Raw genomic sequence first — 25321 nt, forward strand, 5'->3', positions numbered from 1 at the left:
CTCACTCTTCTCTTTTCTTCTAACTCTAAGCTTCAGGGTTTTATTTTAGGTCCACTGAGGAGGAAACAAAAGTATCTTGTTTTGTTTCAAGTTTTCACAGTTAATGTTTTAAAATAAATACATGCTCTCAATACATGCTGAATACATTAAACATCTAATGTATAACAACAACTCATAGACCAACAGGCAATTCTAAAACACCTGCACTTTTCATCCTTTCATACTTGCACTCATTCCTGTCATCCTCGGGAATTAGTTAACTCACTAACAGTTTCATGATGGTCCATATAGGAAAAAAAAAAACATTAATGGAAAACTGCTGTCAACTTCTCAAGTGCTAAAAAAAACCCCTTCAAGTCAAAAAGTAAACAATGTATCCAGTTCTTAGCATAGAAATAATCCAAGTGGCAACTAAAGACACCCAAACAGTTCCAACACACCCAAGTGCAGCGGGCTACACCCTGACTGACAATAAGTAATGACCAGTGGATGAACACTAAGCACCCCAGTCTTAACAATAACTGAGCATCCCCTGCATGCAGGAGGGTGTTGGCACAGGAAAGAAAGGAGGAATAAAAAAAAATGTTTCTTTATTATATTCACTTTTTTTCTGTAGAGAAGTGCTTTTAGCTGAGTCTTAATGAGGAAAAACAAAATAACTGACTTCCCATCCATCAAAACGCTCCTTGCGTCCAGAGTTCCTTGAATGAATGATCCGGATATCTATCTGCACTATTTTAGATTGGAGACAAAGCCTGTTCCTCTCCTTCTTGGGCCAAGGGAACAGAGGCTGCTCAGTGTGCTTCATTTAACAAAGGACATTCCATCTCACATCAACAAGGTCCTATAATTATTAAGTGTTGAGCTTGAACTGTTTAGCTCAATACTACTCCAACATGCAGCACAGCAACAGTTAACTGCTTATTGAATTCTTCATCTGGGACATCTGGATGGTGCTCCCACAGCTGCCTGAAAATCCACTCCCAAGTTTCCGTTTGCTCTTCCTCTTTCTCCATAATCTAAGATTTAGTCATGGAACAAAGAAATTACATAAGCACAATCATCACAATTCCAATGGCCTAATGGATAGCCCATATACAACAAAAGACCTAAACAACTTTCTTGCTATTGGGATTTAAAAAAGAATTGGAGCAGGGGCACCAATTGTTGTTCCTTGTGTTTCTGGAGGTCCTCCAGAAACACAAGGGGTGCCCTCAGAATCTTGAAAATAGAACAACTCATCAATGGGCTAAGATTGAAATTTGATTAGACTGCTTTGATCCAGTTGAACTTTTAGAATTAGCAAAATTGTCTATTGTCTAAGCCTTCAACTTGTATGTTAGATCCAGTTCCAACCAGGTTATTTAATGAGGTATCCCCTTTGATCTCCTCCTCCATTTTAGATGTGATTAATCTATCCCTGTTAGACGGATATGTATCAAAGGCTTTTAAGATTGCTGTAATTAAACCTCTGCTTAAGAAACTGTCTCTTGACCCAGATGACTTGGTCAATTATAGACGTATATCCAATCTTCCTTTCTTATCTACAATTCTTGAGAAAGTAGTTGCCAAACAAGTGTGCGACCACTTACACCATAATAAACTTTTTGAAGAGTTTCAGTCCGGCTTTAAAACTCATCATAGCACTGAAACAGCCCTGGTGAAAGTCACTAATGATATTCTCATGGCCTCAGATAATGGACTTGTATCTGTACTTGTCTTGTTGGATCTCAGTGCTGCACAGTTGACCATAATATTATTTTACAAAGACTTGAATATTTTGTAGGAATTAAAGGAACAGCATTAGACTGGTTTAAATCTTATCTATCATATCAAATTCAGTTTGTTCACGTTAATGATAAATCTTCCTCAGGCTCAATGGTTACCTGTGGAGTACCACAGGGATCAGTGCTAGGACCAATTCTCTTTACTATATATATACTCTCAATCGGTAGAATTACTAGACAGCATGGGATTAATTTTCACTGTCATGCTGATGATACTCAGCTATATCAGTCTATAAATCCAGATGAAGCTAACCCATTACATAGATTACAGGCATGTCTTGAATACATAAAAACCTGGATGACTCTTTAACCTTCTGCTTCTAAATGCAGATAAAACAGAAGTTATAGTCTTTGGACCAGAGTCTTTGAAAAAGAAGCTGATTAGTCAGTCATTTAATTTGGATTGGATTAAACTGATTTGAGATAACTAAAAAATCTTGGTGTTATTTTTGATCAGGACCTGTCATTTAAATCCTATATCAAAGAGGTTTCTTGAATTTCCTTCTTTTATTTGTGGAATATTGCAAAAATTTGAAATATCCTGTCTAGGGGTGATGCTGAGAAACTAGTCCATGCATTTGTTACTTCAAGGCTGGACTATTGTAATTCTTTACTATCAGAAAGTCCACAAAGTTTCAGAGTTATGATGAAAATTAAAGAGAGAGATCATATCTCTCCTATGCTAGCTTCTCTTCACTGGCTTCCTGTAAAATAAAGAATATCATTTAAAATCCTACTCCTCACTTATAAAGCCTTAAATGGCTAAGCTCCATCTTATATCAGAGATATGATTGTTCCTTATGTCCCTAACAGAGCACTTTGCTCTCAATCTACAGGTTTACTAGGGGTTTACTAGTTTTAGTCCGTGAGGCAGACACCCTGTCTACTTTTAAGGGTAGGCTTAAAAATGTCCCTTTTGATAAAGCTTATAGTTAGAGTAGCTAAGGTTATCCTCAGCTATCTCTATAGTTATGCTGTTATAGACTTAGACTTCTGGAGAAAATAAAGATCCTTATTTAATCATTCTGCTTCATTCTATCTCTATTCTCCCACTCTTCAAAATCTGTTAGTTCAAATAACGTTATGCTCTCTCTGCTTTTTCTCATAGTAGCTTTGCCTTTTGTGTTCCTGTTTGGCTGTGACAACATTGTGGAGAGAAATATCAGCTGTGCTGCTGCCATCAACACCTTTGTTTATAGATGTTGGAGATCGGCCTCTGTTTCTCTGACTGTGACTTGCTGAATGTGCTCTCTTCATCCTCTGACAAGGGAGCTGGCTCGGAGCTCGTCTGCCTGGCTGTGTGTGTCCTGATGGGACCGCCTTTTACAGCTGCTTTTTGTATCTCTGCTTCTGTCTCCTTGAACCCCATTCGGCCTCGGCAGATGGCGACTTACACCGAGCCTGGTTCTGCTGGAGGTTACTTCCTGTTAAAAGGGAGTTTTTTCCTCTCCACTGTTGCTATAAGCATGCTTAGTGTGAGGGATTGCATCCAAGTCAATGAGTTGATGCAATCAACTGGTTTTCCTTTGATAGAAAACTTTGAATCAATTTGACTTTAGGATCTGGTGAACTGTAAAGTGCCTTGAGTTGACATGTGTTGTGAATTGGCGCTATATAAATAAACTAAACTGAATTGATGAGAGTGGTCACTTACCTGTGTTTCATCCTCCAGAGAGTGTCATTAATTTGGTGGTACCCCACCCCCCTTTCCTTGCAGTTGCTGCAGGTCCACAGATCCAAAGCAGCCTGTTTCTGTTCTGTTTCTGTTTGTTTTGTGTTAATGAACGTTTTGAACTTTCCTACTGATTGTCTCACCTTAAATACTGGGTCCATCTGTCACGTTTTTTGACAAGAAAACTATTTTTTCCAGACTAGGTAGGATTCCTGTAGTCCTGTGGAGCACGGTTTTCTCTCCAGTTTCCAAGCATTTTGCTTCAGTGTGTGCAACTCTGCATTAAACCAGGGAGCCAGCTTTCTATTTTTAAAATTGTTCTTTTTCCTTGGGGCTGCGCTATCTGAGGCAGTACGCAGATAACAACCAACCCCATCAACAAAATCATCAACCTGTGAAAGGGAATAAACTAAACTTTTGCCCTCTGCAGCACTGCTCAGCGACATAGAACAGAGAGAAAGTAAAACAGATTCTTTAAAATTTTACATTTTGACATGCTGCTACATCAGTGTTAATTGTTCTGTGTGGTTGAATTGTGGAGAATCTAAGCTTTCCAGCGATGTCTAACATGTCTATATTGGTAAACATTTTACCGGTTTAAAATAGTTGTAAACGTTTTAAAACGGGTGGGTTTGGAGAGGGCTAAGACCTGGTGGACGATACAAAGTTACAAAAAGAAGAAATTTTCTTGCTTTGCAATTTGGATGAGGGAAACTAAGGGTACAGTTGTAATTCTGACTTACTGATTTCTTTGGAGAAATCAGTAAGTTAACCTGAATTCCATTCACTATTCACCATTCGCACTGCTGTTTGCATATTTAAATATTAATTTTTATATCTTAGGTTTTTATTTCTATTTTTATTTTATGCCATGGTTCATTATATTTTATATTTTATTATGCACCCTGGGGTTGAGAGGACTGAAATTTCATCTGTGTTGTATGTTTACCATGTAGCACATTTGACAATAAAGTTGAGTTGAGTTGAAAGTTTGTTGCTACTCCTAAAGTTCTCATAGCTTTCTTTTGTGTCAAAAACACAATTTTTAATGTTATTTTTTATGTGTTGCCCGATACACAGTGAGACAAATATGGACAGACAAATGAGTGGTATTATGTGTGGAGTGTTGAGAGCCCTTACATTTTTTCACTTTGTCCAGGACTTTTGCATAGTTTTTGTTCTACCATTTCAAAATGAGATTTCCAGTTTAGTTTATGATCCAAAACAACCTTTAAGAATTTAACTTAATTTACTCGTTCCACTAAAATTTTGAATTTTTCTGTCACAAAAGATCATTGATTTTGTTTTGTTTTTTCAATACATTGATCATTTTTTTGGAAATAAACCACCCATCTTACAAGTTAAATGTTTGATGATGTTTTTTTAAATAATTCCCAAAAGATAATAATTGTGTGTCATCTTCATATAAAATGAATGGCAATGTCTTACTGTAGACACTTGGCAAAGGTTGACATAGTGTTGATAACGTTGATATACAAATTAAAAAAAGATCCTAGTACTTAACCTTGAGGAACTCTAAATTTCCAGAAGACATTATTTTTCATTTCCTAGGTTTAAAAATTGTTTATGGTTAGTCAAAGTACTGTTGGGCCAGGCACGAACTGTCCCTCTTATCCCCAAATTGTGCAATTTGGAGATTAATAAGATGTGTTCAGTGGTATCAAATGCTTTTCTAAGTCGATGAACATCCCAACAGTATATTCTTTTCTTCCTATTGCTGATTTTTTATTTATTTAGTTCTTGTAAGGAAAACGTTGTTGATTTGTTACTGTAGATCTAATCCATACTCACTCTCACGCAGCAATCTTTTTTCCAATATAATTATCTAAGTTGGAGGCGTTTCGCTTCCCATCCAGGAAGCTTTCTCAATTGAAAATATCAGGGATGCCGTTGAGTTTGACGTTTTATACAGTAGCCCAACAAAATTGGGAGAGCACTAAGATCAGTCAGCAGACGTCAACGCTGTCTTTATCACGGTATTAAATATTGGGATTACTTTTGCTAATTTAATTTTCCTTTTGAAATTTTCATCTTTTAACAGACAAATTACAAATATAAATGAATGGGAAGGTATCCATATGCGAACCCAAAAAAATCAAACAGTCCGAAACATAATAGATCTTTGAATTGTTTTCTGTTAATTGTTTCTATCAATGTTTTAACCCTTTAGGTTCCTGACTGTGATAGAAACTAATTTACTATGACTGATAAACACAAACAGCAGAGAGATAGAACCATTAATCAACACTGATGAACAGATACTGTTAGTTTTGTCTGGGTGATTATATTAATTAGTCAGCTGTTAGATGAGGTCACAACTGCTATAAGACTTTCAGCCTTTTAAAAAGGAAGGCATCTGAACATCTTGTGTTACAGACTTCAGCAGACGGATCACAAGGAAGAATACAAAGTGTTGTATTCAACTCCAAAAAGGTAAAACAAATATGCATGCATATCTATACATTTGTGATCTGTGTCAATTATTTAACAAATAATTTCGATTTTATTTCGCTTTCATACTAGATAATGCATTTACAATTAGAATTTATTTAGGGGCAAATTTCTGATTAATTTACAGATTTAAATCTTTCATATTAAAGTTCAAGGTCTTCTTCATGGGGAACTCAACGTCCACTGGATTCACTGCTTCTACTCCCAAGAGACTGCCCTGGGGGCACCAAAAGGAAGACACAATCAAGCTGGAGGACTTCTTAACCAAAAATGAGGAGGATCTTTGGAGCATAAAGAAGAATCAAAGCTTATCCGCCAAAAAGATTCACCTACATCAAAGAATCAATTATGTTGATCTAGATGTCCAAGGTTGTGGTCATTTCTATCCAAACAATGGAGGATGCATTAACCCTGCCTTTGTGAATGAAAACAACCCATAGATCTGTGCAACTATTTGGTGAGAAAATTTTCTCAACTATAAGGTTTTGGGGGAGACACTCAATTACAGACATGTTTTCTCTGTAGCCATGTACAGGAAAAAAGAAATCCTTGATGAATCCTTCAAACTCTTGCCAGAGGTTCAAGCTTGGTGAATAAATGTTTCGGCCAAAAATCCTGATTGTGGGACTTTGATCAACAAAACAAAAGAAAGAAATCTAATTGATCAACATCAAAGAAACATAAATGCAAATGTGTGCTCCATGTAGTATTTTTTTTTTTATGCACAAAGTGTCCTGAATGTTTCCTTTAAGGTATAATTTGTAAATATCAAAGTCATTAGTAGTAGTTATGCATTCAGATTACCTTCCATGTATGACTTTGAGCACTTGCATTGTAACCATACACCTTACTAAATTACACTATTATCAACAAGTTTCAGTCTCTATGGTGATGTGATACTGAATTGTAACTGATATGTATAATAGCTTCTGAAAAAAAATACACTGACATTTAAAGAAAATGCTTTTTTGGTCTCTTTGTTTTGGGTCTTGGGAGAAATGTAGTTGCAATTTAATTAAAAAAAGACATCAGAAGAGTACATGCTTATAAAGAAAGTATTATAAAGTATTGTAAGATAAAGATGCCAGCTGGCAGCAAGTAATCATTACAAAATAAGGAAAACTTACATTGCTGAATAATACTTAACACATAATTTAGCTTGAAGGATCTCGAGGATGATTTAGATTTTTTTGTCCAAATTTGACTACATACCACACCGTTTATACATTAAGTTAAAAGGCACGGCACCTAGGGATACCAATTTTCAGATATTGAACTCTGTTGCTAGATGGACAGTGAGTGAAAGAACTTTCTGAACCTGATGCAAAACTATCACTTTTCAAAGTATTGCAAAGAAAATGTTTTAATTCTTTTTAATTCCATTTATTTTACAAGGAATCTCCCAATTAGACTCTTACTTTGTAGAATCATCACCAAGAAGGCTCAACAAATGAAAACCAATAAAAAGTTACATTATTAAAAGACAAAAACAACAAACTATGAAAATCAGCTTTATGTTATTGAATAAGCCCAGAGAGTTTAACATTTGAAAAGGGGAAAAAACAGAATAAGATAAGGTAAATATTAAAGCATAAAGATCAGAAATAAGAAGCACATTGTGAGAGTTTGTAAACTTACAAATTTAATAAAGAGCATTGAACACCACCACAGACTTTCTGCAAGTTTGTTAGCCTGAGAAGGAGTAGATACAGTGCAACAAAATACTGTAGGTTGCTGCAAAGAAAAGAACATTTGCATTTCATTTATATAAATCATGAATAGAAGAGGACCTTATAGATCCTTGTGTGTGGTTTCGTTTATTCCTCACTAGTGACATCTGCTGTTGCACATAGGCCCTGACAGCCTTCATACTTCAGATATCAAAACATGGCATTGTTTGCATTATTGTGACAAAAAAGGGAAATAAAGAATTTTAATTGCAAATCCATTTCTTATTTCTACGGTATTCATTTTTCTTAGTGATTTATTCACATAACAACTCTACTAATAAACTGATGTCTGTGATAATAGTTTTGTTTTATGTGACATAATTGCATGTGAATTAATTCGATTATAAAGATGCAATGTATGTTTTGTGTTTGAAGCTTCTTTACAAAAACAAAACAGATTTTTTTTGTGACTTCTGTCACAGTGTTTATAGGACATAGTATTAAAAGTAAGCAATGAATTGCTGGGTTGTTATTAATACTGCTTTACATCTAGCCTACCTTGATTTGTGTTGGTTTGCAGCTTCACGCTTGGCAATGAAGTGTCTAATCATTGAGGAAGTATTTACATTATACTTTAGCTCAGCCTCACAAAACACGCACCGGACCTTCCCAAATTGCTATAGCTTAAGGGTAACAAGAATCATATATATATATATATATGTGTGTGTGTGTGTGTGTGTATGTAAAATTCCATCCATCTCCAGTGAATTGAAAGAATGTAGTTAGCTGCTTTCAGAGTATTTCAGCTGCAAATTGGATAACTGAACCGAACGCCTTTATAAATCTGTTAAATTTTTCATTTGGACTTCTTTAGGACTTTTAGACTTCTCTAGGACTTCTCTTCAGGCCTGTAACCCTCACACCCAAACAAATATTGGAGCCCTCTATCCCTCCACCTAGACCTCAAGAGATGGTGGGCCGTGTAAACCGGGTCCCCATCAATGAATTGGGCGGGTGGAGGTGACCTAGAGGAGGGCACCAACTTCAAGGCACTTTACAGTTCACCAGATCATAGAGTCAGGTTGATTCAAAGTTGTGGGTAGGATCCTTAAGAAACGAGGGAGGTGGACGGCCACTGGGTTCCCCACCTTGGCAATAGGTAGCGGCCCAATAAAGCGGGGAGCCAGCTTCTTGCTATCAAGCTTAAGAGGCACATCCTTAGTGGATAACCAAACCCTTTGACCCACCCTGTAAGTGGGAGCTGGAAGGGGGTTGGCAGCTTTGGCTTGACCAACCAGGGCTTTGGAGATGGCCCTCCTGGCCCTTTTCCAAGCCCGCTGGCACCTAAGGGCAAAAAGGTGTCAATATCTCACTAGAAGCTGTCTTGCTCTAAAAATACAAAACCAATATCAAACCTGGAATAGATTATTCTAAACTATATTTATAATTATTAAAACCAGGTCCTGAATTTGTGAAACCTTTCTATGATTTGTGAAACCTCTATAAAGTTGTCATGATGGGTATCAGGGAGGCCCAATATGCAGAACACTGACGACACGGATGGAAAGTTTAACAGAGTTTATTGGCAAATTCACACATATAATAAAGACTGATGCAATGGTTCTGGGCTGGGACCGGTTCACTGGCGTCTGTGAGAAAGACAGTTTGGTTAGCGAAGGCTTGGTTGAGACTTGACTGATTGTGTCAGGTTTGTACCTTGATGAACGTAGAGGAGGCTTTGGGAGCGGAACTGTTGGGTCCGGAGAAAGCTTGGGTTGGCAGAGTCCTTAAGCTATTTCAGCGTCTTACTTCTAAAGGCTGTTTTGACCTTGGCTTGTGTTTCCAGCTCGGTATCCAGAGCTGCTAGGAAATCCAGAGAGTGAGTCTTCAGGTTTGGCTCGGAGGGCTGGCTCGGCAGGTAAAGCTCTTCCAGAGCTTCACAGGAGAAAGAACAGGAAACCTGGAAGCAGAGATAAAAGGGTTAGAATCCAGGTTGGACTCTAAGGAGACTTGGTTTACTAGGGATCTATGGCTTAAGTGCTAACCAACTGATTAAGACACTGCGGCGTCGAGGCAAGGTCTGAAGGTAGCTTAAGTAGTCCAGGTCCTCCAGATGAGATCATCAGCTGCAGGTGTGCAGAGCAGCTCAGCAGGGAGGATCCAGGGCGGACTCTGCTGGAGAAAAGGTGTATTTCTCCAGCTCCCAACAGTACCCCCCCCTCAACGACCGCCCCTTGGCGGTGCGGAAGAGGTAGACGGGAGGGAACGCTCATACTCCTCGATGAGAGAAGGGTCGAGGATGTATGAACCAGGAACCCATTGTCGGTCCTCCGGACCGTAGCCCTCCCAGTCGACGAGGTACTGCTAACCGCGACCTCGCCGACGGGAGTCCACGATCCGGCGAACGGTGAAGGCCGGATGTCCATCGACTTCCAGGGTGGGTGGAGGGGAGTTGGATGGAGGGCAAATGGGACTAGAGATGACTGGTTTAATCTGGGAGACGTGGAACGTAGGGTGAATCCTGAGTGTCGGGGGAAGTTGAAGACGGACGGCGGAGGGGTTGATGACTCGAGTGATCTTGTATGGGCCGATGAATCTCGGGGATAATTTGCGGGTTAAGTGCTCGGGGATAATTTGTGGACAGCCAGACCTCCTGGCCGACCTTGTACTCGGGGGCTGGATGTCTCTTGGGGTCAGTGAACCTCTTAGAGGACTCAGAGGAACGGTTGAGTGCTTGGATGGTCTCTCTCCAAACACGCTGGCAACGACGGATGTGGTGATTGACAGTCTTCACCGATATCTCTCTCTCGTCAGCAGGGAAGAGAGGTGGTTGGTAGCCGAGGCTAACTTGGAAGGGAGACTGACCGGTAGATGCAGACTTGAGTGAGTTATGGGCGTATTCTATCCAGGTGAGATATTGACTCCAATCGGTGGGATTATTGGAGGTGAGACAGCGGAGGGTGGATTCCAGGTGTTGGTTCATCCTCTCAGTCTGACCATTTGACTGGGGATGATAGCCAGAAGTTAGTGACACTTTACAATTTAGAGCAGAACAGAAAGCCTTCCAAACCTGTGAGACAAATTGGGGACCACGATCTGAGAGGATGTCCTGGGGAATACCATGGAGGCGAAAGACGTGCTTGATCAGCAACTGGGCGGTTTGATAGGCCGTAGGAAGCTTTCTGAGAGGGATCAGATGACAAGATTTGGAGAAACGATCTACGATGGTTAAAATAGTTGACATACCTCAAGACTCTGGGAGACCAGTGACGAAATTGATGGCAATATGGGACCAAGGACGTGAGGGCACAGGGAGCGGTTGCAGCAAACCGGAGGGTGGCTGATGAGAGGCTTTGTTCCGTGCACAGGTGGAGCAGGCAGACACATATTCCTTTACATCTCGATGCAAAGTGGGCCACCAAAACCGTCTTGAGATCAGTGAAACTGTTCGGCTCACTCCCGGATGAGCAGAGAATCTTGCCGAGTGCATCCAATGAATGAGACGAGACCTAACAGACGAGGGGACATAGGTACGGTTAGGTGGTCCATTACCTGGCTCAGGTTCTGTGGCCAGGGCAGCGTTGATTAAATCTGTTATCTCCCAAGTGACCATTCCAACGGTACATGAGGCAGGGAGGACAGGTTGGGGTGACTCAGGTTGATCCACAGCGTAGAGACGAGAGAGAGAATCGGGCTTGGTTTTCTTAGATCCAGGTCTGTAGGAGATAATGAGATTAAAACGTGAAAAGAAGAGAGACCACCTTGACTGTCGAGGAGTAGCTTGTTTAGCGGACTGGATGTAGGCGAGATTCTTGTGGTCAGTCCACACCAGGACTGGATGCTCTGCTCCTTCGAGCCAGTGTCTCCACTCTTCCAAAGCCAACTTAATGGCCAAGAGTTCTTGGTCCCCAACGTCGTAGTTGTGTTCTGCAGGAGAGAGTTTACGGGAAAAGAAGGCACAGGGATGGATTCGTTTGATCAGAGTCGAGTTTCTGAGAAAAAACTGCCCCTATACCGGAGTCAGAAGCATCAACCTCTAGGATAAATTGCTTAGATGGATCTGGTTGGATTAGGACTGGAGCTCTGGAAAACAAGGTTTTGAGATGTCAAAAGCTGCTTGTGCCTCGGGGGACCATCGAAAAACTCTCTCTTGGAAGAAGTTAATGCAGTTAATGGGAGGGCGGTTTGGCTATAATTTCTGATGAACCTCCGGTAGAAATTAGCGAAGCCCAAAAATCTTTGTAGCTGCTTACGGCTTTCTGGAACGGGCCATTCTAAAACAGCTTTTATCTTCTCTTCAGAAGGCTTAACCTGCCCGCCCTCGAGCTCAAACCCCAAAAAGGTAACTGAAGATTGGTGAAACTCACATTTTTCAGCCTTTACAAAAAGTTTATTCTCTAGAAGTCTCTGAAGAACCAGGCGGACATGTCTCTTATGTTCAGATAGATTCTTGGAGTAGATCAGGATATCATCAATGTATACGAATACAAACACATTGAGAAAGTCTCTGAGGACGTCGTTCACTAGGGCCTGAAAACATGCGGGGGCATTTGTTAAGCCGAAAGGCATGACCAAATACTCGAACTGGCCCAAAGGAGTCTTAAATGCCGTTTTCCATTCATCTCCTTCACGTATCCTAAGGAGATGATAGGCATTTCTTAAATCGAGCTTTGTGAAAACGGTAGCTCCTTGTACAGGCTCAAAGGCTGAGGCGAGAAGAGGAAGAGGATATTTGTTTTTGATAGTGATTTGGTTCAGGCCTCTATAATCTATACAGGGTCTCAAAGAACCATCCTTTTTTCCAACAAAGAAAAATCCTGCGCCCAACGGGGATGAAGAAGGGCGAATAATTCCTGCAGCTAGCGACTCGTTAATGTATTTTTCCATTGTTTCACGTTCTGGTTTGGAAATGTTATAAAGTCTACTGCTGGGTAACGGAGCACCGGGTAATAACTCGATGGCACAGTCGTATGGTCTGTGTGGTGGAAGGGACGAAGCACTGACCTTACTGAAAACAGGAGCCAAATCATGGTAATCAGGGGGTACCGGAGTAAGGTCAGGGACGTCCATCTCCCCCCCACCTCTAGGGGACCCCACAGCGGGAGCTGCAGAACGGAGGCAGGTCTCGTGACACAATGTGGACCAGGACTCCACATGACGATCGGCCCAATTAATATGGGGATTATGCTTCTCCAGCCATTCATAACCCAGTACCAGTGGGGAACATGCAGATGAAAAAACAAAGAAGGTTATGGACTCTCGATGGTTACCTGAGATTAGAAGTTCAAGGGGTTGAGTTTGGTGGGTGACTTGATGAAGTTTTTTCCCATCAATCGCAGAGACTCTGAGAGGCTGGGTTAAAGGAACCGTAGCAATTTGGAGCTGTTGGACGAGATCAGAGTCTATTAAATTACGTTCACATCCAGAATCAATGAAGGCTGAAAGAGAGAGGCTCTGGTCGAGGAAAAACAATGTGGCAGGAAGCAAAAGACGAGGAGGTTTTTCATTTTCTTCATGGCCCGTCAGACTCCTCAAAACCTCTGACGGGCCCCGGCTTTTGATCTTTCTGGACAGGAAGCAATGAAGTGTCCACTCTCACCACAATAAATGCAAAGTCTGCCCAAAAATCTCTTTTGCCTTTCCTCAGGAGACAACCTTGTGTGTCCAACCTGCATCGGCTCCATTTCAGTTTCTCCAGGATGAGTAGCCTGAACAGGCAAAGGGAGAGACTGGCTCTTTGGCTTTGGTCTGGATAACTGTTCTGTGGGGGCAGAAACAACAGTCACGTTATTAGAGGCGGGGGCAGAGGAAAATAACGCCAAACTCTTATGTTTGTGGCTGTTTCTGGCCCGAATCCGGTTGTCCAGTTTTATAGTTAATTGGATTAGTTCTTCGAGTGTAGCCGGTTCATCGCGGGTAGCCAACTCATCCTTGATATTTTCGTTTAATGCCTCGAAATAAGCACTCTTTAATGCACCCTGGTTCCATCCGGAAGCAGCTGCTTTAACCCGGAAATTTATAGAAAATTCGGCCACAGAAGAATTTCCCTGTTTTAAATGAAGCAGAGCTCGAGAATCAAGGGTTTGGTCAGTGTCTTGGTTGAATACCTGGGAAAATTCAGAAACGAAATCTGAATAGTGACAGCTTAAGCTTTCATCTGAGGCAAATCTGGCTTGAGCCCAAGCCAGAGCTCTTCCTGTTAACTGGGAAAGGATAAACGTTATTTTCTTGTGGTCCGTGGAAAAACTGGCAGGAGAGTTCTGAAAAATGAGACGACATTGAAATAAAAATCCCTTACAATCAGTTACGTTACCAGAAAACTTCTCTGGGAGACTTGGGCGGAACTCGGATGACGTCACAGCCGGTGACCTCGGCGGAGGAACTGGACCCGGAAATGGTTGGGTTACTGGAGCGGGATTAGCATTACCCACGTAATTAGCGTAGTTTTGAAGCATATGATTATGCATATCAACCAGACGGTACAACTCACGGAGGGTCTGAGTTTGTCCTTGTATTTGGACATCTTGTTCTTGCAATCGGCGGAGGAGATCATCTGCTGGGCCTTGTGTTTGGCCGCAGTGTTCTGTCATGATGGGTATCAGGGAGGCCCAATATGCAGAACACTGACGACACGGATGGCAAGTTTAACAGAGTTTATTGGCAAATTCACACATATAATAAAGACTGATGCAATGGTTCTGGGCTGGGACCGGTTCACTGGCGCCTGTGAGAAAGACAGTTTGGTTAGCGAAGGCTTGGTTGAGACTTGACTGATTGTGTCAGGTTTGTACCTTGATGAACGTAGAGGAGGCTTTGGGAGCGGAACTGTTGGGTCCGGAGAAAGCTTGGGTTGGCAGAGTCCTTAAGCTATTTCAGCGTCTTACTTCTAAAGGCTGTTTTGACCTTGGCTTGTGTTTCCAGCTCGGTATCCAGAGCTGCTAGGAAATCCAGAGAGTGAGTCTTCAGGTTTGGCTCGGAGGGCTGGCTCGGCAGGTTAAGCTCTTCCAGAGCTTCACAGGAGAAAGAACAGGAAACCTGGAAGCAGAGACAAAAGGGTTAGAATCCAGGTTGGACTCAAAGGAGACTTGGTTCACTAGGGATCTATGGCTTAAGTGCTAACCAACTGATTAAGACACTGCGGCATCGAGGCAAGGTCTGAAGGTAGCTTAAGTAGTCCAGGTCCTCCAGATGAGATCATCAGCTGCAGGTGTGCAGAGCAGCTCAGCAGGGAGGATCCAGGGCGGACTCTGCTGGAGAAAAGGTGTATTTCTCCAGCTCCCAACAAAAGTCAGATTTCAGCAATTTCTTAGTATCTAGACCAGCTATATAGTGAACCCCTCGATAATAATCAGATTCTTTTTTGAGCTAAGCTAAAAAAAAAATATGCACATGGTACATGTTCCACCATGTTTAAAATATGTTGATTACACGTCTTAAGCCCATAAGTAGTCAGTTGGTTTGTGGAAACATGCTACTTCTATCAATAATGCATATGATAGGAATTTGAACGACACTCAAACTTGAACAATAGGCATCATCTTTGCCCCAAAGACAACACTGGGGAACAATAGTCTGGAGAAGAGGGGGAAGAAGGAGAAAAGAGGGGGAAGACAAAAAAGGAGAAAAGCAATAGTTCGAATCCTGCTTGGGACATGCATCAATTCATGCTAACTTTAACAGTTCTCCAAATCTTTCAAATATAGCTTTAAAACTGATACAAATACAACTGATAACTATAATAGTTAGTGGTGTTATGGGATGGGCCGGCTGCTCAGTGGCGCAGTGGGTAGCACTGCTGCCTTACAGCAAGAAGGTTCCCTTTCTGCATAGAGTTTGCATGTTTCTCCTGAGCATGCGTGGGTTCCCTCCGGGTACTCCGGCTTCCTCCCACAGTCCAAAAACTTGATTGTTAGGGTTAATTGACTTCTCTACAGTCCCCTTAGGTGTGAGTGTGTGTGTGAATGATTGTTTGTCTCTGTGTTGCCCTGCGATGGACTGGTGACCTGTCCAGGGTGTACCCCCCCTCTCATTGACAGCTGGAGATGGGCACCAGCACCCCTCAGGACCCCACTCGGGATAAGCATGCTAGAAAATGGATGGATGGATGGAGGAGATGAGGCCGAGGCTTCAAGCAATGGAGGGGGCATTTCCCTGATGTGCTGGTTGAGATGTGATAAATTTAGGGGAGGAGCCAAAATTGATGATGTCTGAAGCCTCGCTACCATGATACCACAGGACTGCTGGAAATAGTTTCTAGTTGGATGAGCTTGAACTACTACGTAGCATGATGTTTAGATTCAAGTGTGATGGGGGCCAACATACAGTAAGCCATGTGGAAAATCCATTGCAGTAATGGGAGGGGAAAAAAACTCCAGTACCCCAATTCGTATAGACTTGCACTTCTCTTCTTACCCAGCATCTTGAGTGCCGTTTTTTTAAAGGCGGGGGAAGTTTTGTAAAAATAAAAAAAAGGAATAGAGCCAAAAGCCAATAACTGTGGAAAAATTACTTTTCCTGAATATTTAGTACAAGCACTTTCACTGTCTGTTTGAGTTTATGTCACTAGAATGACAAACAGTGTACCTTTAAAATGCTTATTTTCTAGGGAATTTTACACACACAAAACCTTACAAAGGATTTTATTATACACACCAATCATGAACAATTTCAAAGGAACTTAAATAAGAAACAAGCACAGTTTCTAGCATCACAGATTATATTACTAACTGTAGTTATGTACTCCACCAGTAGGTGGTGACATGTGCACATGAGGCCTCATGAACTGTGGGGATTCCAAAAAAAATAAAAACAATCCACTGGACTTAGTTTCCAAGTTTGGAGATGTTTTGCTTCCCACCCAGGAAGCTTTTTCAATTCAAAATGTGAAGAATAGTGTTGAGTTCGGGGTTTTATACAGTAACCCAACAAAGCCTGGATTTTGTTCTGAAAACATGCAAATTGGAACAGGAGTCCACCCATTTGGAATGTGGGGACTGTTGAAACAATTAGTCAAACGGTTAAAATGCCTCATGAGGCTTTATCTCACCATCTCTAATAATAATGCAATTTGTTCCAATAAAAAACAATTTAATGCCACACACCAAATACTGCTTATATTATGAAAATCCAGGAAAAACAGTAAAACGCCAAAAACAAACCGAGCAGACAAGCGCAAGGCAAAAACACGAATATCCAGATCAGAAAACAGGTCAGGATCAGAATAACAGATGAGACTCACTTGATGGCTAGAGCAGGGGTCTTCAACGTTTTCCAGGCCAAGCACCCCCAAACTGATGACAAGATGGAGCGGGGACCCCCTAATTATATATATATTGTATGAAATTGTGTTCTATCAAACTGGTCCTACAGTCACTCTATTACAGATGGAATAATGTAACTAAAGTAATCCCTCCCTGGGATTATTAAAGTATTTCTGATTCTGATTCCTGGTTGATAGGACAGGTGTTGTGAATGAAACGGTGCCCAGCTTGAAAGAGCTCCTGTGTCTCGCTGAATGTGAGCATTGATGACTGAAAGACATCTTCTGCCTCCATTTATCTGTTTACTACAGTGTGTTGAATTCATGTTAATGTGGATTTAAAGAAATTTCAATTCAGGAGGGAATATATATAAAAAAAAAAAAAATGAATCAACCAAAAGTTTCGCGACTCCCATGCAGTACCTCTCCGGACCCCCTAGGGGTCACGGACCCCCTCTTGAAGACCTCTGGGCTAGAGCAAGTTTAGATTAGTTTAGTTTATTTAGGATCCCCATTAGCTGTAGCAAGCTACAGCTATTCTTCCTGGGGTGCAACAACAAAACATGAAATAAAAAATTACAAATGAAATAAAATAATGTGGACATTAAAACAACATCTCCCATAATCTATACATATACATATATACATACACACATATACACATACATATATACATATAAATATATACCCATATACATAAACAGAAACAATCCAAACTAATCAAAACAAACTACAAAGCACAGCAAGTGAAGAAGACTGTGTACTCCCTCACAGTCCTAATCGTGTTTTACCTCTATATTTAATAAATGTTCTTTCAAAGATTTTTTAAATTTCCTTAAATCAGTTATCAGTTTGGTTACTGTATTTGCGTTCACTGCAACACAGACCCAGAAGACCGGGTTTCTAAGCATAAATCAGCCTTAATTTATGTGGTAGTACCTAATTTCTATTAAAAAATGATCCCATAGCAATTATATGGTTTTCTAAGTGTGTTAATGTATCAAATGTATCAATTTCAAAAGCAGAATCACACAGATAAAAACTATGAGATTTTCATTTATTTTTTTTTTATTGAAGGTATGAAAAATCTTCAGCAAGAACTTGGCAATCAGAAAAAAATTACAAATCCTGCCTTGCTTCTACTAAACTTTGATGTACCAGGTGAAAAGAAAAAGTTTAGCAACAAGAGCTGGCCAAAGCCATAACTAAATTAAAATTGATGCAAAGCACATTTGGTCCATTTCCATTGTGTAAACCTGTCCTGTCTCACGGTCAAATTACGATGTCCTCCATTAAAATCATATCTTTTAAAAGCATGTCACTATTAAAGCAGCAGGGGTCCCTATAGGTCATCACATCTACCCCGTCATCTGTTCAGATATGAAACTTTAGAGAAAAACTATGTTTTTTTTTTCAATTTCTTTATATAAATAACTGTGATAAATTAGTGGAGCAACCTTCAGAGGTCTTTTTCTAAAGGTTAGAATTTTTATTTATCAGTTAATTTATTTATTTTTGTGGGTGGGTGGGTGGTGGGGTGGGTGGTTATGGAGGGGGGTGCGGGGGGGGGGGGGGGGGTGCTTTAAAGTAAGTAAGCATGTAACAGAGAAAAACCCTAAAAGAAGAAGTGATATTTTTAACCGTTTTGTGTTTTGTGATTTCACAGACTGCAGGTTTCGAAATATATAAAAAATTTGCATATAGAGGTGGATGAGCTCTTCAGCAGAGACCCCTCCCTGTTATTTGCATCATTAAGTCTGCCTTTATGGCATCTACACGTCCTCTTCAATTTCCACATAAGGTAAATTATCTGTGTCAGCAGTCAAACTTAAAAAAACCTTCTAAAGGAAGTGATTTCAGAAAACACAGCTCAGTCAAGACAGAAACACCATTGGGTAAGATCCTAAAAATTCTAATTTAATTACATCCAACTTGCATGGGGGGTTTTCTAACATAATATGGAATTGGTGTCAAAAATACATATAAGCAGCGATTAACAGAATGAAATTATGAATAGATTTGAAAAATTCTTGATTTGATGGGTTGGACCTTAACAAGATAATTTTATTGAATTTGTGGCAGTTAGTAGCATTTAAAAATGTATTGCCTGAAAATCCTAAATGATTATAACATGAAGGAAAATGAAAAAATAGAGAAATTACTAAAAATGCCATGCACAGTTGATATCTGTGCATGGTTGACTGCATAAACCCTGTTAAAAATCTCTGCAGCTGCAATATTTTCCATAGTTGCTTACCACTTTGAGCCTTTGTCTGTTACTTCAAAGATGTACTTGGAGAAAATAGTTTCTTTTTCAAATGGTTTATTTTAATAAATGCATCTGTTTGTACTATGTATATCTGTCTACAATGTTTTCCTTGCCAGATGAAAAATTATGGGATATATTTTTTTACCAACAAGGATGTTCAGAAATCAACATAAAGTCACAAGAACTTGTCCAGGTGACAGATTTATTATTTAAACCTAAATCGTTCTGTGCATATTTTGATAGACAATATTGCATTGTTTCTTATTAAAACCTATTTCTATTAAAACAATCATAAAAAAAATTTGGCGATTGTAGTTACTATATTTTAGAACCGCCTGGACACCAGTTTTCACTGTAAAAAATAATGTATTGTAAAATAGTATTAATACAAATACAAATCTAAGCCGAGATTTAGATTTTAGACATTAATATCATCTTTGAGAGTATAGCTAGATTTTCAAAGTGTGGAAATATGTGGGTAAGAAGAAAATCTCTTTTCCACATAAGATGAAATTATCTGTGTCAACAGTAAAACCTAAGGAAGTGTCCTGAAAGAAGTGTTTTCGGAAAACAGAGCTAAGTTAAAACAGACACCATTAGGTAAAATTCTGAAAATTCTAATGCCAATTACAAAAAAACATTTTGATAAAGTGTGGGTTTGGTGATAAAAATTCATATTAGCTGTGATGACAGAATAAAAATAACAGATTTGAAATATTATTGCAGTGAACCTTATATGGAAATGAGATTAGATTTAGTGGGGGCTGGGGTGCAAAATAATAACTGAAAATAGAGGAAGTTTAGGACAAGGGAAATCCTTGAAGAATGCTAAGCCTGAGAAAGTTACACCATTCTGAAGTTCGAAACATTTTGCTCATATCTGCTGCACAGGGTGGTGCCAAACATTGTTGTGAGCAGAATGTGTGGGTGTCTTGTAATTTTGCACAAATTTGCCGTTGTGTCTTTGCAGTTATAGAATCCTGTAAAACACTTTAGCATTCAAACATTGAAATCAACGGTTAAAAGGATATATTTGATTCTTAATATGTCTGTTTTTATGTTTTTTTCTTTGGATTTGCTTAAGGACAAGTGTGACTGTAGTTTAAGTTTGGCTTCTTAGTTCTATTTAACTGTATAAAAGATCAAAAGCATGTTGCTTAACTTTGAAAATCTTGTGTTTATGTGATTTTTTTTCTTTATAGAATTCTTCAGATTTCAATAACCAAACCCTCAGTCATTTGCATTAGCACCATCTTAAGAAAAATGGCCCACCAGAGAGAGATCATAATGTGTTTGGTTTTGACAGGTAAAAGGGTTGATCATTTATTTGATATATGTTTTTCCAAACCCCATTACTTAATAATAACCTTTCGCTGTACTTCCACTTCCATTTTCAGCAGTTTGCAGCCCAGTGTTTGGAGAATCATGGAGGGCCTCTGTTAAAAAAAACATTGATGCCTTAGTCGGGTCCTGTGTTGTGCTGCCCTGTACATTCACTCATCCAGGGGGGATACTGTCTACCTCCAGACTTAGGGGCATCTGGCATCGTAAGGACAAATGGGAAGAGTTCTTCTACCATGAGGACAACACAAAGATCTTAGACAGTTTTAAGGGCCGAACAAAGTTGATGGGAAGACTGGGTGAAAGCAACTGCACTTTAGAAATAATTGAACTTAAAGATCATGACAATGGCCCTTTTTGTTTCCGTGTTGAATTAGTGAGAAAAGACAACAACCAACCCACTAGTGAAAAGTTCTCATTTGTTGAGGAATGCGCTGAAATCAAAATGCTCCGTAAGTTATTCATTCAGTTATATGTGAATTATTATTTGGATGTTTAACTATGCTCCTTATTAACTATTACATGCCATTTTGTTGATAGATGACCCACCTAAGCCCAAACTGGGTCCACTAAAGACAGCCATTCAAGGCAAACCCTACACAATCACTTGTTCCATCCGGCATACTTGCCCTTCTCATCCACCTAAACTTACATGGAGTCATGGAACTGTGGATGATATCATTGAGTCTCATGAAGGTGTTTATTCAGGGGTTTGGCAAACAGAGTCCGTTCTGTCTTTCATTCCTGAAGAAAAGGATGACGACTCTCTGCTCACCTGCACAGCAACCTTTAATGGAAATAATGGAAATATAAGATCCAACACAGATTTCAGACTGAATGTAAAACGTGAGTGTGTTTTTTTTTATTTTATTACAATCCATCCATCCATCCATCATCCATCCATCCATCCATCCATCCATCCATCCATCCATCCATCCATCCATCCATCCATCCATCCATCCATCCATCCATCCATCCATCCATCCATCCATCCATCCATCCATCCATCCTCCCTCGATGGATGTTTTCCAGTCCATCACAATATATTTCATTGATGTTTTTTTTTCTACTGTCAGCCTCAGACCCCTCAAATGTAATAATTATAATGTAATTTATTTATAAAGCCCTTTAAATTTGTAAAAACAGATCTATAATTACTAAAAAGGTAAAATTAAAACAGATAAGAGCTGATAAAAAAATGTCCTTTGCTTTATTTACCTCTTCGCTCCAAACGATTTATTTTGAATTAACTAAGGTGTGTTCACACCAAACATTAATTTCACAGGCTTTCACATCCCTATTATAGAGAGCGGCTTAGGAATGTTGCGAGGCAAAGTGAGGCAAACGTCACGAATCTAGCGAGACAACAGGTTTAGGCACATTCACATTTTTGGTGAATTCAGAGAAGCAACCTGTACCTGCACCTGTAAAGTACACACAGCAAAATTGGCAGGAGCTGAAAATCACGGCAAGCAGCCGTGATCAAGCTATTCGAGGACTCCCCTAACTCAAAGCATTTATGTAGGCTTCATTTGGCTTTCCAAAGTAAATACAGTACCATAAATAGCTATGTTGTGTGCCATGTTAAGGTGAAACCAAAAACAAGCAATCTCAATGAGGTAGTGGAGCCTTTGGTCTGCCGTGTTAATTATTTTTGCTGGTCAGTTGAATTTCTGGCAAGATTTCAGGCGAGAAAGATCACACCAAACTGGTGTGAATGCACCATTAGAGTGTGGTCAAAGATGGACGGATCGTTCATTTAAAAGATTTTATTTAGATTATAATTCATAATGCTGTGTATTGTTTTTTTGCAAGAAAAGACAAATAGTATACATCTGTTTTGCAGGGACCGAAAACTACAACCACATCATCATTCCCACTGTTACTGCAGCTACCACCGCTGTGATGTTTGGACTCCTGTGTCTTTTTATGACGAAAAAGTACAAGTGAGTATCACAGGTCCCAACTATTTTCTGTTGACAAAATAAATAGTAAAGCCACTGTACAGTATACTCCTACACATTGCTGATGTTTTAACATTTTTTTGGTCTTTCAAAGGAAACGCATCCAAGAGCTTCAAAGTCAGGATGGCAGGTAGAAAAAATATAGTTTGTTTACATTTACAGAAATAATAAGTTGCAATCTCTTCATAACTCTTCTTTTACTTTTAGCATGTGGAACAGGATGTCTAGACTGTCTCGCAGGTAAAGGAGAGTGGCTTTGTGATCTATTTTCTTTTTAGTGCTAGACAAAATCGCAACATTAAAATTAATTACAATTCTATATGTGACATTTTCAGGCTCCGTTCTGGTGCCTCAGGACCGACTCGCTCTGAACAAAGGTAAGAGATTTCATTATTTATTTTTAAAAAATCCTTTTTTTCATTTTTGACTTTAGATAAAATATCTGCTACACCATTTACATAGTTTCTGTTCTTCTTTTTGTCCCCCAGAAGGTCTATTTGGAGCAGATTTTCCAGGTAAAGAACTTTTTTTGGCTTTATGATAAGCTTATTTTTAAACTGAAAAAACATGTTTCATCTGTGGATTGATTGTATTGTTTTTTCCTCAGGCAAACTTTAGTCTGTTACACTATTAACACAAGTATTGGTCCGTTTTTCGTTAACAGGAGACCTCCAAGAAGTGGGTGTGATCAGAGGTGAATATTTCACACTCAAGAAGCTTTAAATGGTTCATGGTGCTTTTATTTATCTAATGATAGAAACTTTGATTTAAATCACCAGTCCCAATAATGCGCACAGTGGTGGAGAGAAAGTTAGCAAGCCTCGCTTCCCATCTCCAAAGAGGTACTTACTCTAAACTAAAACATATTTATAGGAAACTGTTAAATGAAGATTTTCTAATTGCTATTTTTACTGCTTTGATGGGACTATAAAGCCAGCCAAAATCCAGCAATTACAAAAAGGTATGTATCATTTTCCAGTTTATTCATTCATGAAGTCAAATTCATTCAACCCTTTTAAGTAGAATTGATGCTAGTTACCTTTATACTTCACAGGACTTTGATGACAATGATGAATACATGAACACGGCAGACCTAAATGTTTATGGAAATATTTAAATGCAATGTAGCTGAAAGCAGCTTTTTAATGTGAGAGTTAATGATAAATGTATGTAACCAGTGTAATCATTAGAAACTTTGGTTTTAAGTTCTTGGTAGTTAAAAAAATACATATTTTACACATATATGCAGATTTCAGGCTTCGCTATACCAGCTATGCTAATATATGTCTTAACACATTTTTACTCATACAAACATATTGTGTATTAGCTAAGTTGATATATATGTATGGCAAATAAAATGTACATGAAAATAAAAATAAGAAAAGATCATCTAAACATTTGATAAAAAAAATTGTCTTTCTCTTTTTTTTCAGTTGATTGAATCAAATTGCATTGAGTATTACAACAATGGAGAAAAAAAAATACAGTATATGTTTAAATGCTTTAAACCCAGCTAGTCTTTCTGGGGTTGTTACCGAAAAAACATATAACAGATAAAAAGTATATATAGAATACAGAACCATAGTAACGGTCTTTTTAAGAAAACTTGTATGTGCATTTGGAATTAAAAACTGTTTTGAAGAAGAAAGCCTGATAGTTTAACCGTATCATTCTTTTTTTTTTCTAAATTGAATAAATAATGATCTACGTTTTTTGTTTTCAAAATTCTTCCAGTAGAATCACGCATCTGTTACTTGTTCTATTACAACAGATTGAAATGTAGATTACTTTGAAGTGCAATATTTAAGCCAAAAAATATTTAATAATATTTGCACAAAGTCCATTTTTAACAATTTTCTTCCTCTGAGATTGAACACAGCTTGAGTGTTGATTTGTTAGACAAATTCATTTAGCTTATTTCAGCACTATAGATAGATGATTAACAAGATGGCACAAACAGTGAACCAAGGAACTGCCTTGCAGAATCACACAGCCCACTTATACACTCTCTGAGATTCTTTACTACTAATAATAATACATTTATTGAAAGCGCATTTGAAAAACGCAAAACTTACTGTACAAAAAACATAGTCTTGAACGGATGCATTTTTAGCTTTGATTTAAACAGAGTTAAAATTACAAACAAGAATAAGGAGGGAATAGGTTCCAGGGTTTGGGAGCAGCGCTTTCTCCTGCTCTACTCTCTATGATGATGATGATGTTGTGGGCAGAAGACTCAATAAGGATTCTGGAGGGGACAGCAATCTAAATGAACTCTGAGAAATACGGGCGAGGAAGGTTATGGATGATCTTAAATATGAACAGGAGGGTTTTGAATTTTATTCTGAAGTTGACATGGAGCCATTGAAGCTCCTGTGAGTGGGATGATGTGATGAAGGAGGAATTTCTACAGAAAACCAGAGAAGAGAGTTGCAGTAATCAAATGCGAGAAGTGATCAGGTTATGGTTTAGAAAAGAAGCAGAGAGCAAGGAAAGAGAGGAACAAAGATGATTTTATTTTATTCAATGAGAGTAGGTTGAACGGGTTATGTTATTGATAACCACTTAGTTAAAGGTAACTGATTACTTCATCTTAAAAGTGATATTTTTCCTGCATTTTCTATAAAAAAAAATGATTGACCAAGAAGGCTCAGTGGGTAGCACTGCTGCCTTGCAGCAGGAAGGTTCTTGGTTCAATTCCTGGCCCGGGGTCTTTCTGCATGGAGTTTGCATGTTCTCCCTGAGCATGCGTGGGTTCTCTCCGGGTACAAATCAAACAGCATAAAAATAAAACTCACCATTATGTTGAATTAGTGGGAGCCCTGAGGACAAGCCGGTCCCATCAAAGTGTAATTGGAGACAATGACAAACGAAGAGTGCTCCTGAT

The 25321-nt window shown here is 39.2% G+C and overlaps 1 protein-coding gene across 3 annotated transcripts; it reads left to right on the plus strand.

Annotated features, from left to right (window-relative positions):
• Positions 1-18627: 18627 nt before the first annotated feature.
• Positions 18628-23825, plus strand: LOC119775541 (myelin-associated glycoprotein-like). Of its 3 annotated transcripts, none has more exons than XM_038273550.1 (13): positions 18628-18755; positions 20332-20435; positions 20527-20922; positions 21011-21316; positions 22317-22416; positions 22529-22564; positions 22642-22674; positions 22770-22811; positions 22923-22949; positions 23099-23128; positions 23214-23276; positions 23368-23395; positions 23489-23825. In XM_038273550.1, the coding sequence occupies exons 2-13, from the start codon at positions 20393-20395 to the stop codon at positions 23549-23551; spliced, it is 1167 nt and encodes a 388-aa protein (XP_038129478.1). In that variant the 5' UTR covers positions 18628-18755; positions 20332-20392; the 3' UTR covers positions 23552-23825. The 3 variants fall into 3 exon arrangements, with proteins under 3 accessions (XP_038129478.1, XP_038129479.1, XP_038129480.1); XM_038273551.1 differs by having other exon boundaries at positions 20530-20922; XM_038273552.1 differs by lacking the exons at positions 22642-22674; positions 22770-22811.
• The last annotated feature ends 1496 nt before the right edge of the window (positions 23826-25321 follow it).

The sequence above is a fragment of the Cyprinodon tularosa genome, unplaced genomic scaffold, assembly GCF_016077235.1.
Source record: "Cyprinodon tularosa strain WSP-4 unplaced genomic scaffold, ASM1607723v1 ctg876, whole genome shotgun sequence".
NCBI lineage: Eukaryota > Metazoa > Chordata > Actinopteri > Cyprinodontiformes > Cyprinodontidae > Cyprinodon > Cyprinodon tularosa.

What these genes read in the sequence shown, in the direction of transcription:
- LOC119775541 (XM_038273550.1), top strand. Translation starts at nt 20,393, where the DNA reads ATGGCCCACCAGAGAGAGATCATAATGTGTTTGGTTTTGACAG. An exon ending in AATGTGTTTGGTTTTGACAG is followed by an intron (nt 20,436 to 20,526) that starts GTAAAAGGGTTG and finishes TTCCATTTTCAG; the next exon opens with CAGTTTGCAGCCCAGTGTTT. An exon ending in TTTATGACGAAAAAGTACAA is followed by an intron (nt 22,417 to 22,528) that starts GTGAGTATCACA and finishes GGTCTTTCAAAG; the next exon opens with GAAACGCATCCAAGAGCTTC.